Source organism: Gobio gobio (assembly GCF_949357685.1).
Source record: "Gobio gobio genome assembly, chromosome: 14".
In the NCBI taxonomy this organism is placed as follows: domain Eukaryota; kingdom Metazoa; phylum Chordata; class Actinopteri; order Cypriniformes; family Gobionidae; genus Gobio; species Gobio gobio.
In genome coordinates, this window is record NC_137107.1 from 35,266,545 (window position 1) to 35,278,776 (window position 12,232).

The window sequence follows — 12,232 nt, forward strand, 5'->3', positions numbered from 1 at the left end:
CTACTGTAACTTTTTTTCACTGTCCAATCATTTGTTACTAAATTGCACTAAAAACTTCACCGATACAATTGTGTAATTATAAATAATAATACATGACATACAATAATATGTAATGTTTGTCAGTACATTCGGCAGTTCACTAACCGTATTTCAAAGTGATTATGAAATTAGATAAAAGGATGTATCAAAGTTAAATAATATGTACACTTTTTACATGTATACTAAAGTGTACTTTTTTCACACAGGTTTCATTTATGCATTTGATTTATCTGGCTCTATGTATGTTGCAGGAATTAGTTGAGATGAGTGACATAGAGAATGACTCGGATGTGGGTGGGTATCCTGTGCTGGAGGGTCACGGCAGAGCTGCCTCCATGCCCAGACTCAACGCTGGCTTTCAGGTAAACATCTCCTATCTGAAGTGGCCATATGAGGTCCTTCTGGTGGGAGTTGGGAGTTGAATATATAACTTCTGTAAAGCCTTTGTTTCTTATTCTCACAAAATTGATTCCTTCTAAGAAAGAGGCAGCTGGAAGATGACTGCAGGAAGATTGAGGGAATGCGAGTGAATGGGCAGCTGTATGAAAGAATGGATGAATAGAGGTAATAGGGAGGGTTTATTAATGAATGCAGAGAGGAGGTGAAGAATTCAATGTGTGTGTGTGTGTGTGTGTGTGTGTGTGTGTGTGTGTGTGTGTGTGTGTGTGTGTGTGTGTGTGTGTGTGTGTGTGTGTGTGTGTGTGTGTGTGTGTGTGTGTGTGTGTGTGTGTGTGTGTGTGTGTGTGTGTGTGTGTGTGTGTGAGAGAGAGAGAGAGAAAGAGTAAAGGAGAGGGACAATGGAAAGTTTACATACTGTATATTTATATACCGATTTTTCTTATCTTTTTATCTTTATTTATTTGTCTTTTTTTATTGATTTAAAAAAAATATATTATATATATATATATATATATATATATATATATATATATATATATATATATATATATATATATATATATATATATATATATATATATATATATATATATATATATATATATATATATATTATATACAGTTGTGGTCAGAATTATTGGCACCCCTGGTAAATATATGATCATATATGGTTGTAATGGTTATGGTTGTGGTTGTAAATATAAATCTTAATTGTTTATCCTTTTTATCTTTTTTTTTTATCACAAAAATCTAACCTTTCATTGAAGTAAAACAATTGAAAGTGGGGGGTAAATCACATTATGAAATAAATGTTTTTCTCCAAAACACGTTGGCCATAATTATTAGCACATTGGACATATAATTACTTTTTACAACCTCCTTTTGCCAAGATAACCACTCTGAGTCTTGTTCTATAATGCCTGATGAGATTGGAGAACACCTGATAAGAGATCAGAGACCATTCCTACATACAGAATCCCTCCAGATCCTTCAGATTCCCAGCTCCATGTTGGTGCTTCTTCTCTTCAGTTCACCCCACTCATTTTCTATAGGGTTCAGGCAGGGAACTGGGGTGGTCATGGCAGAAGCTTCATTTTGTGCTCAGTGACACATTTGTGTGTTGATTTTGATGTTTGTTTTGGATTGTTGTCCTGATGGAAGATCCAACCACAGCCCATTATAAGATTTATAGCAGAGGCCATCAGGTTTAGATTTTTTATCTGTTGGTATTTGCTCCATGAGACCATGTATCTCAACAAGATGTCCAGGAACTTCAGCAAAAAAATAGGCCCACAGCATTAAAGATCTAATGGTATTTTTAACCGTGGGCATGGGGTACTATTTATCCCTGTTTGCACCAAACCAATAAGTTCCCTCCAGGCAGATTTGTAACATCTTTAGTTGATTGGAACTTATGAATTATTGCCCTGATGGTGGAAATGGGCATTTTCAATGCTTTAGCTATTTTCCTACAGCCACTTTCTATTTTGTGAAGCTCAACAATCTTTTGCTGCACATCAGAACAATCTTCTTTGGTTTTACTCATTGTAATGGATGATTAAAGGAATACATTTATTTCATAATGTGATTTTTCCCCCGACTGATTTCCATTCTTTTACTTCAATGAAAGCATTTTTTTTTTAATAATAGATCAAAAGGATAAACAATGCAGATTTATTTTTACAGCCATCTTTGATCATATTTACCAGGGGTGCCAATAATTTTGACAACAACTGTAGATATCTATGATTCTTCTTTTAGTATTGTTTATAAAGTATTGTAGTATTTATTCATATTTTGAATTAGCTTTCCTAAATTTTTTTGTTTTTAATATTTTTTATTTTAGCGTTAGTTATTTGTAGTTAGTAATTTTAGTATAAAAAAAATGATTAGTTTGTGTTATTTAAAAATGTATGTTTCTATTTAAATTTAAGAAATATTTTAGTTTTAGTTTTTCAGCTTCAACTTATTTTCTGTTAATAGCCAAGGCTTGATTTTTAAGTATACGTTTTATCTAATATTTATAATATATTGTATGTCAGTTTTATTCCAATTAGTGAAACCAGTTTAATAGTTTTAGTTAACAGTAATAACACAGATGTAATTTTGTTTTTATATGTTTCATATTCCGTTTTTCCTCATTAACTACTGTAGTCTAATTATTTTATGTTGCTTTTAACTGTAATTTATTTGTGTACATACTTGTTTTTTAAATTTGCATTATTTGTTATTTTTGCCACATCGCTAAAGAACTCAAAGAGTGTCAAGCAGCCTTGTTATAATGTCTTGTCTTCAGTCTTGTCCTGTCTTGTTTTGTCCTGTCTTGTCTATCTCTTCTTTCTCTCCACCTGTCTTTACAACATCAAACTCACTCAATTCTCTTTTCCTCCACCTTTTATTTCAACACAAACAATCTCTCCACAATCCCTACTTTTTAGGCACCTGTTTTCTGACCATATGTTTTCATGAGCATCATCCAGTCTTTACTCTGTCCCTCTCTCCTGATCTTTTTCCTCCTGTCTCACTCTGTTGCTGTGTCCATGAATGCCACAGCTGTGTGCCCTGCTCTCCTCACCTATGTGTCCTCTTCCTCTTCCCGTCCAACAGCGGAGCCACTTACGCCACACCGCCGGAACGTATCTAGCAGTATGTACAAGTGTTCCACCTGCAATCGCTCTCTCTTTCTTTCTCTTTCTCTCCCACTCCATTTCTATGTTGGCTTGTGTGTGCTTTGTCCATTCCAGCTCTTTTAGAGTCCACACTCTTTTAGTAGGCCAATAAACAATTAACAGGCACACTTCATAGCCTGGTGAGGTAAACACAAAACTAACATGCACTACTACAAAAGACATATACAGCTATATGAAAAGCAAAGAATAAAATGCAATACTTATTTTATCTTGGATGTTGTGAGGTGCTAACTGTAAGTATGAGTGTGTTTCATTTAGTGGGTTGTGTATCATTTTGATTTTGTATTAGTGCAGTCTTCTCTTCACATGTCTTCCAGCCGAATAAATGTATTATAATCTCATACACTACTGTTCAAAATATTGGTGTCAGTAAACTCTCCTATGCTCACTAAGGCTGCATTTATTTGATAAAAAACGGGTCAGGGCTGTTTTGGCAGCAAAAAGGGGACCAAACAATATTAGGAATGTTATGCCTGATTGGTCTATAAATATAATGTTTACCTGTTATGGCAAAACTGAATTTTCAGCAGCTATTAAGATCAGTGTCACATGATCCTTCAGAAATATTTCTAATATGCTGATTTGGTGCTCATGAAAAATTTCTTATCAATGTTGATTAATATTGCTGGTTAATATTTGTTTGGAAAACGTAATGTTTTTTGTAGTATTATAAATGTTTTTACTCTCTCTTTTGATCATAATTTGTCCTTGCAGAATCGTATTAATTTCTTTAAAAAAATAAAATATTACTGACCCGAGCTTTTGAACAGTAGTTGGATTGGAGGGGAGGGGGGTGCGTCTAATATAATTTTACAGTCAACTAATGAAAACCCCATATTCTATACTCTGTGGATTGATTCATACGGTTTATGCAGCTAGTCAATTCGAAACAATATGCAGGTCTTTTCAAGCTATGTGAAGAGGGGATGCACTGCTTCTTAGAGTTTCTGAAATCTTATGCCACTGGGCGGCACTAGTGAGTGTTTGTAGAAGACTACAAAAATAGAAATTCCAGTCATCAAGCAGTGGTCATGGATTCTCTAAAGAGTCTGGCCTAAAGTAACTTTTAGGCCAATTTAACATTTAATTAATATCTTTTTGAGACTGCAAATGCACATGCACACTGCAAACATAGATTATGTAGAGATAAACAGCAAGATGCATCCAAGAAAAGCATCACGGACTCTTCGTTGATCAGTGACCGCTGCTTGGCTGTGGATAGTTCATGCAGCAACTATTCCAGCCGTCCAGTCTGTGTGTATAAGAGTCGATTCAAGTGTTTCTTGAACACTTCAGAGTGTTTGCATCGACCGTAACAGTGTTCCGCTGTTCCTCGATGCGTGCGTGGGTCCGCAGGAGCAGCCTGAATGGCGCTCTTCAGTGGAAGTGTGTTTTCATGCTCAGCTGGTGTTGTGCATCTGTTGTGACAGGTCTAGTGGTCTGAAACTCTTGTCATTCTAGTAGTGTGCTAGATATGTGTGTCCTCTCCTTTCTTCGTCTTTCTTTGACTCGCTTTATTTCTGCCACACAGCCTATCGCAGACGTGAGTCCCATGCGGCGGTCTACGTCCTCATTGACTCCTCAGAGAGGCGTGCGAGAAGTCATTCTGAGCGAATATGACCTGGAGAGGCCCCAGATGGCCTCAGGCCAGACCCTCGCTCAGGAGAGAGAGAGGGAGCGAGCCCATCATCATCATCACCATCATCATCACCGCTGCCAGCGGCGCAAAGACAAGAAGCACAAATCACTGGATCGAGCAATCAGCGAGGAGCAGCCACCGCCCACAGGTGGGCTTGATTTTCCTCTCATTCTTTTATGCTCTCAGCATATCCATGTAAAAGAAAATAGGGAATATCATACAGTACAAGAATATCCTAGAGACTTGAGGTGGTCTGATTTTGGTAAGCACCTGAAGTAAGCACCACGTACTGTAGAACAGTAGATCTCAACCTTTTTGACTCAAAGGCCCTCCTCTGTCTAACACAATATTCACAAATAAGACCCCTATATAATATAATATAATATTAAAGGGTTAGTTCACCCAAAAATGAAAATTATCCCATAATTTACTCACCTTCTAGCCATCGTAGGTGTATATAGGTGCGTCCCAATTCGTATACTTATGCACTATTCTATAAGGTTTTAAGTATGAATAGTGTAAGTAGGGTGTTCACACTGAAAATTCCAAAAAGAAAAAGTGCACTTTAAATACCCGGATGATGCACTAAATTAAAAGTGTGGAATGTTGGACACTTCGTGCACTCAACTGTCGCAGCTTTAATTACGTAGTGGAGGGTGAGGCACTACCAGATTCCGATGTTGAATGACAAAATAGCCATGTAAAGTTCATACACGGTTGAGTACATATTGTATAAGTGCATAGTGTAAAGTGCGTCATTTGGGACACAGATTATTACTTTTTTTTCCCCACATCTTTCATCCAAACACAATCGGAGTTTAATAAAAAATATCCTGGCTCTTCCAAGCTTTATAATGGGAGTGAATGGTACCATTTTTTTAAGCCCAAAAAAGAGCCATCCTAAAAGTAATTCATATGGCTCCGGAGGATTGATAAAGGCCTTCTGAAGTGAAGAGATGCGTTTTTTTGTAAGAAAAATATACATAACTGTAAACACTAGCTTCCGCTAATGTCCGTTCACGAGATGGGAAGAGTTATCTCTGTCCCGACGCATGACGTAGGACATAAGGCATGGCATAAGGTGAGAGTAGACGCCTCTCTCGGTTCAAACAAATAGGGCTGGGCAACAAACTGAAGCAGCTCCGACATTTCTCTTTAAAAATTCTAATTTTAGACTTCTAATCCGTGACCTGTTTTGTTTTGCTCTATCCTCTGTGCTTTCGCGTTCGTTAATGTGTCATGTGCGGGGTCTGAGGTCACTCTAGAGCAGGGGTCTCCAAACTCGGTCCTGGAGGGCCAGAGTTTAGCTAATCAGTGTCTTACAAATTATTATTATTATTTTTTTTGTAGCTGGTTCCAGGAGCGTTTTTATGCCGTTTTATGTGTTTTTTTATTTATTTATTATGTTACGGTTTTAGGTTACACTTTATTTTAGGGTGTCATTGTAACCATGTAATTATATTTTTAAATACTTAGTAACATTAATTAACTACATTAAATAACTAGGATTAGGTTTTTGTTGAGGGTTGCATGTAATTATCCATAATTTACTGTTATTACTATGGTAAGTACATGTACCATTTATTACAAAGACACTGTAAAATAAAGTGTTACCCAGCTTTACATAAGGTTTGACATTTTCATTATAGAAGTCTGTAAAATCTTTAAGGATTATGAAGAAAAATAGAGTACTAGTTGAAAATCCCAGCTTCTTTTGCTTAGCACAGTGATGTAAATTCTTTTAAGGATTATAGTGATCAGGTTATCGAGGAAAAGACTCTTTATTACTCTCCAAAGCTCTTTGGTCTAGGATTTACTTTGTCAACCTCTCTCTTTGACTGAGAGTGGGGCTTACAAACCATTTCTAGAAAATGTTCTTGTGAATTCTTTCTGATTTTTGTTTCTTGGCCGGTTTGTGGCGTGACTGTCGAGAGAAAGCAGCTCTTGGTTCGTTAAGAGAAGAGCGCTCTCAGGATGACAAAATGAACCACCCCTTAGTTCTTTACTACAAGACTCCTACTCTTTCTTTTTCTGCTCCTCTTATTCTGTTCTTAGAAAGACTGGAACGTAAACATGTTTCTCAGCCGGAGTCTGGCTCTGCTGCTAATAGATCAGGCAGCTTTGACTGAGTTGAAACAGGGCAATACATCAGTCCACTGAAAGCTCATTTTTACTGGGTGTGTTTGTACTCAGATTTCAAACACATACAAACACCCACATACATCTTCCTCTACATGTTTTTGTTCCTCTGTAGTTCACAACAGCACAAAGATCAAAGATCACAACCAAACAGCAGGGCTCACACATGCGCGCACACACACACACATACGTCTGGTTTACTATCTTTGTGGGGACTCTCCATAGACGTAATGGTTTTTATACTGTACAAACTGTATATTATATCCCATTACACTAACCCTACCCATAAACCTACCCATCACAAAAATTCTGTATGATTTATAAGCTTGTTTCCTCGTGGGGACCTCAATTTAAGTCCCCACGGTGACATGAGTCCCCATGAGTCAGAGTGCATTCAGGATGAAGTCCCCACCGGGATAGAAAAACATGAACAAGTTCGACAGGTGTACATTTATTAATTTTCAGTGTTGAGCAACGTAGCCTGCATGTGTTACGTTATTGTGTTAATAATAACTAAAGTACCTAATTATGTTACATATTTATTTTGTATGAAAACTAGCGCGTTAGTTACTTATGGATTAAAAAGTACCGTTGTATCAGTGCTGCGCGAGCTGTCTCTCACAAACACACAGACATAAGATAATTGTAAAATGAAAATTGAAAGTTTAAATTGTGTTCTTGCTTGTGTTTTGTTTTTTTTTTCTGTCAAAATGTCAGAAAGCATTTTGTATTATCCATCCGTGTTTTTAAAATTAGTTAAATGACGGACGTTTTACTGTTAACACAGCCCTCATTACATGTCGAATTCGTCTAAATTATACTTGATATTCTTTTTAGAAGAAGTGAGTCGTTTTGCTATTATTGGACTCCTGTCTATTCATTGTCAACTGTTTTCTATAAATATGTACTGGCTAACATTTATTGAGCTAATGCGTGTCCTGTTTAAAATGTAGGCTTACAATGTTCAAATGCAAAGACAGCACGTCACAAAAAAAGACATTAAAACATAAAAATACAACAAAAACTATAAAAGAGAATTAATTATAAGCTATGGAAAACAAGTGCGTTTTTAGAAGAGACTTAAAAGTAGTCAGGGAAGGGGAAGGGGAAGAACCTAATTTCTAGAGGCAGATTATTCCACAACTGCGGCCCAACCACAGAAAACGCTCTATCCCCGCTATGTTTGAGTCTGGAATGTGGGATTAAAAGAAGGTTCTGGTTGCTGGACCTCAAACTTGTGGAAGGAGTATGAGGTTGCAGTAGTTCAGATAAATAAGTAGGGGCTAAATCATGTAGAGATTTATAAACAAATAGCAGGATTTTAAAATCAGTTCTGAATTTAACAGGTAGCCAATGAAGGGTCCTCAAAATTGGAGTGATATGAGCGCTTTTACGACTGTTATGAAGGAATCTAGCAGCAGCGTTTTGAACTAGTTGAACTCGAGAAATTTGAGACATTGAAATACCGCAGTAGAGTGAATTGCAGTAGTCTAAACATGAGGTGATAAAAGCAGTTTTATGATTCAGGAAAGGTTTGATTTTAGACAACAGACGAATATGGTGAAAACTAGAGCCGATTACAGAAGAGATTTGTTCGTCAAATTTTAAAGACTCATCTAGCAGAACGCCCAGGTTCCGTACACATGGAGATCTAAACGCAGATAATCTACTCAGATCAAGGCTGGTGGCCTGAGAATTATCAGTGGGCCCAAAAATGATAACCTCAGTTTTATTCTCATTTAAGGACAGAACATTTTGAGCTAGCCAAGATTTAACCTCATCTAAGCAACTTAATAAGGATGATAAGGATGTAAAGGCAGACGGATCATTTTTCTTAATTGGTAAGTAAATTTGGGTATCATCTGCATAACAATGAAAGGATACTCCGTGATGTCTTAAATGGATAGTTGACCCAAAAATGAAAATTAGCCCATCATTTACTCACCCCCAAGTCATCCTAGGTGTATATGACATTCTTCTTTCAGACAAATAAAATCGGAGTTATATTACTAAAGTCCTGGCTAATCCAAGCATTAGAACAATGATTCATTGTTGCTCTGTTTTTGAAGTCCATAAAAAGTGCATCTGTCTGTCAAATAACTTGCTCCACGCGGCTCCTCTGTGTTAATAAGGCCTTCTGAAGCGAATCGACACGTTTGTGTAAGAAAAATATTCATATTTATAACTTTATTATGTAAACTTTCGACCGACCGCATTCCATGGAAAAGTGTTGAATGTTGAAAGTGAAACTCAAGATGCGTACGTGACGTCATGACGAGCGGACCTGGTCGCGTTAGTCTTTCGATCGGCAGGGGAACTTTCAACCATTTTTCCATAAATTGAACAGGGAAGGCGGTCGGTCGAAAGTTTACTCTATAAAGTTTTAAATATGGATATTTTTCTTACACAAACACATCGATTCGCTTCAAAAGCCCTTTATTAACACCCCAGAGCCGTGTGGAGCAGTTATTTGATGGGCAGATGCACTTTTTATAGACTTCAAAGAGCAACTATGAATCCAATTCTAATGCTTGGATTAGCCTTGACTTTTGTAATATAACTAGGATGACTTGAGGTTGAGTAAATTATGGGCTAATTTTTGGGTGAACTATCCCTTTAAAATGGAGCCCAAAGGTAGCATGTACAGGGGAAAAAGAGTAGGCACCAGGATAGAACCTTGAGGAAGACCACAGGTTAGATGAGCAGTAGATGAGGAAAAATTGCCTAACTTGACAAAAAAATTTCGGTCGGAGAGATAAGACTGGAACCATTTAAGGACGATTCCTTTAAGCCCCACATAAGACTCTAATCTAGATATCAGAGTGGAGTGTTCAACAGTGTCGAAAGCTGCTGATAGATCTAAAAGCACGAGAACCACGGCGTCACCAGTGTCTGTAGATAGATACATGTCATTTAACACTCTCAAGAGGGCAGATCCAGTACTGTGGGCAGACTTAAAACCAGATTGAAATGTATCAGAAATACCATTGCGATTAAGAAAAACCTGAAGCTGGACAAACACAATTTTTTTCCAATACCTTTGAGGTAAAAGGTAATGCAGAAATAGGGCGAACATTTTTCAGAACAAACGGATCTGAGACACGCACATGCAGACATACAGAGACACACACACACACACCAGCACCAGCTCGTATGGTGTTTTGTGTCTGGTGTGTATCCCCCATTTGATTTAATTTAATTTTGTGCATTATTTGTGCAAATTATTTTACACGTCTTTATTCAGTATATGGACATGCTTGTTTATTGAGGGAGAGGACTAAAGCAGAGACAAATAATACATGAATTTATTTGATAAATGATTTTGTGAAATTAGACTGAAAGACTGTCTGAAGAAATGCATTCTTTTTTTTATTAAATAAATGTAATTTAGTTTATCATCTACTACAATTAACGATAAATATATAACGTCATCACAAGAATAAATTACATTTTTTAATATTTTAAAATTGAAAACATTACATGAATTGTAATAGTCCACAATATCACTGTATTTTTGATCAAATAAATGCAGCGTTTGGGAGCATAGGTTTTTCAAAAAAATAAAATCCCATCTGAAAAAAATTGTAGTATGCAAGTCATTTAATATATATATATATAATTACGTTTTTCTAATTATTTATAAATAGGACATGGCTGGTTAATATATGTGATGTTTTTTTGTACAACAGCAGATCCAAACACCGAGTCATTGCCTAGGGAACGAGCGCGAGAGCGTGACCGTGGCCGCTCCCACGAGAGGAAGCATCATTCATCCTCAGCGGTGGAAAGACAGCAGCGATACTACTCGTGCGACCGCTATGGCAGCCAGGAATATGCCCATAGCGTGTCCGCCGGGCCTAGCCGGTCCACGTCGCCAGGAGAACCACATGACCCAAACAGGCTTAAACAGGTCAGGTGGTTTCTCTGGGTCACGCTAGCTTCTACACATGCCGTTTGGCAGAGGCTCACACTTTTTTTCTTCTCTCTGTTGTGTTTCAGGGAATTAACACAGCTAAAGGAAGTTCAGTTGCTCATACCTCAGGCACCAGCACTCCCTGCCGTGGGCGTAGACAGCTCCCTCAGACACCCCTCACCCCTCGTCCTGCTGTTGCCTACAAGACTGCCAACTCCTCCCCGGTTCAGCTCAACACTGCCCAGTCTACAGGGCCCTGCCCCACTCGCCTTAGTCGTGGCCTGTCAGAGCACGATGCCCTACTCAGCGGCAACGCCCACCGCCAATCGCCCGTGCCTGTCACTCGTATCAGCTCTGACCCCAACTTAGGTCCTCTCCAGCAAGACTCGCACTTGTCTGAAGCGGACGACTTCCACGATGCCTTGAGCACGTACGGTGCGGGTCGCTCCCCCAGGACTGCACCCTTTGTCACCCACACGTTGTCAGGTGCGACCCCCACTTCCACACTGCTCTCGCGCAGCCAGAGCGGAGTCCCTAACGGCTATCACTACTCCCTCGGTGTGAACTCAGCACCCGGTTCGAGCGGCAGAACATCTGGAAGCTATCAGGACACTGAGAGAGATGACTGGTGTTAGCATGATTCAATCTAGCATGCGTTTTATCGTCTTTGCCCTAAGATGAGGAGCCTATTTTTAGAGGGGAAACAAGAGTTATGTCCACAGTTTACACTGTTTTCTGCCCGTTTACCATCAGATTGAGCACATAAGGTTTTATAAAAGTGTTCTTCTCTTGTTTAGAAAGAAGCAGACGTCCTTGTCGCTGTTTACGAAAGTAATGGCAAGATGGAAAGCGTTCGGAGGTCTTGGTAGGTTTCAAACAGAACAGTTTAGCCTCAAGTGACACTCCCCAACGCTTTTAATTGAATTAGGGCTGATTCCACAAGGGTCACATGCAGGGAGATGGTCACATCAGCTGTGCCTGTGATCAAGACCTCAGACCTCGGAGAGGAAGATGCCCAAAAATACAAGCTATGATGGAAACACTTGATCAGTTGTGTGGAAAAAGAGAGATGTTTAGTTAGTTAGTTGTGGTTTGAGAGGTTGTTTAGACACTTTGCACAGGACGCAATGACTGAGAAGTTATTTCTAGGGATTTTGGCTCTGTGTCCACCAATTGTTTTCTGAGGCTAGCATGTTTGTTCAGTTGCTTGCAATGGAAGCTCCATGAAGCGTTTATTCCACACTGAGCGTTGCACGATTGGCATTGATGTTCAACTTTGGATAAAACGCAGCGCTCATCAATGTCACTTCTTACTCAGTCGTCTAATCGCAGCGGAGGAGAGGCGGGACAAATATCAACACCGACCAACCGTCACATTCTGCTTGTACAATGACTGAACAACAATGGTCTCAG

General features: G+C 38.6%; 1 protein-coding gene across 1 annotated transcript in view; it reads left to right on the forward strand.

Annotated features, from left to right (window-relative positions):
• The window catches only part of cacna1bb (calcium channel, voltage-dependent, N type, alpha 1B subunit, b), a gene marked incomplete at its 3' end in the record, with an annotated part of 202,456 nt that extends 191,002 nt beyond the window's left edge, over positions 1-11,454 (forward strand). Inside the window, exons 46-50 of the mRNA XM_079835329.1 lie at positions 291-401; positions 3,046-3,084; positions 4,660-4,915; positions 10,599-10,816; positions 10,906-11,454. Of these exons, the coding sequence (XP_079691455.1) occupies positions 291-401; positions 3,046-3,084; positions 4,660-4,915; positions 10,599-10,816; positions 10,906-11,454 (1,173 nt within the window). The remainder of the gene's footprint in view (positions 1-290; positions 402-3,045; positions 3,085-4,659; positions 4,916-10,598; positions 10,817-10,905) is intronic.
• Between the last annotated feature and the right edge of the window lie 778 nt (positions 11,455-12,232).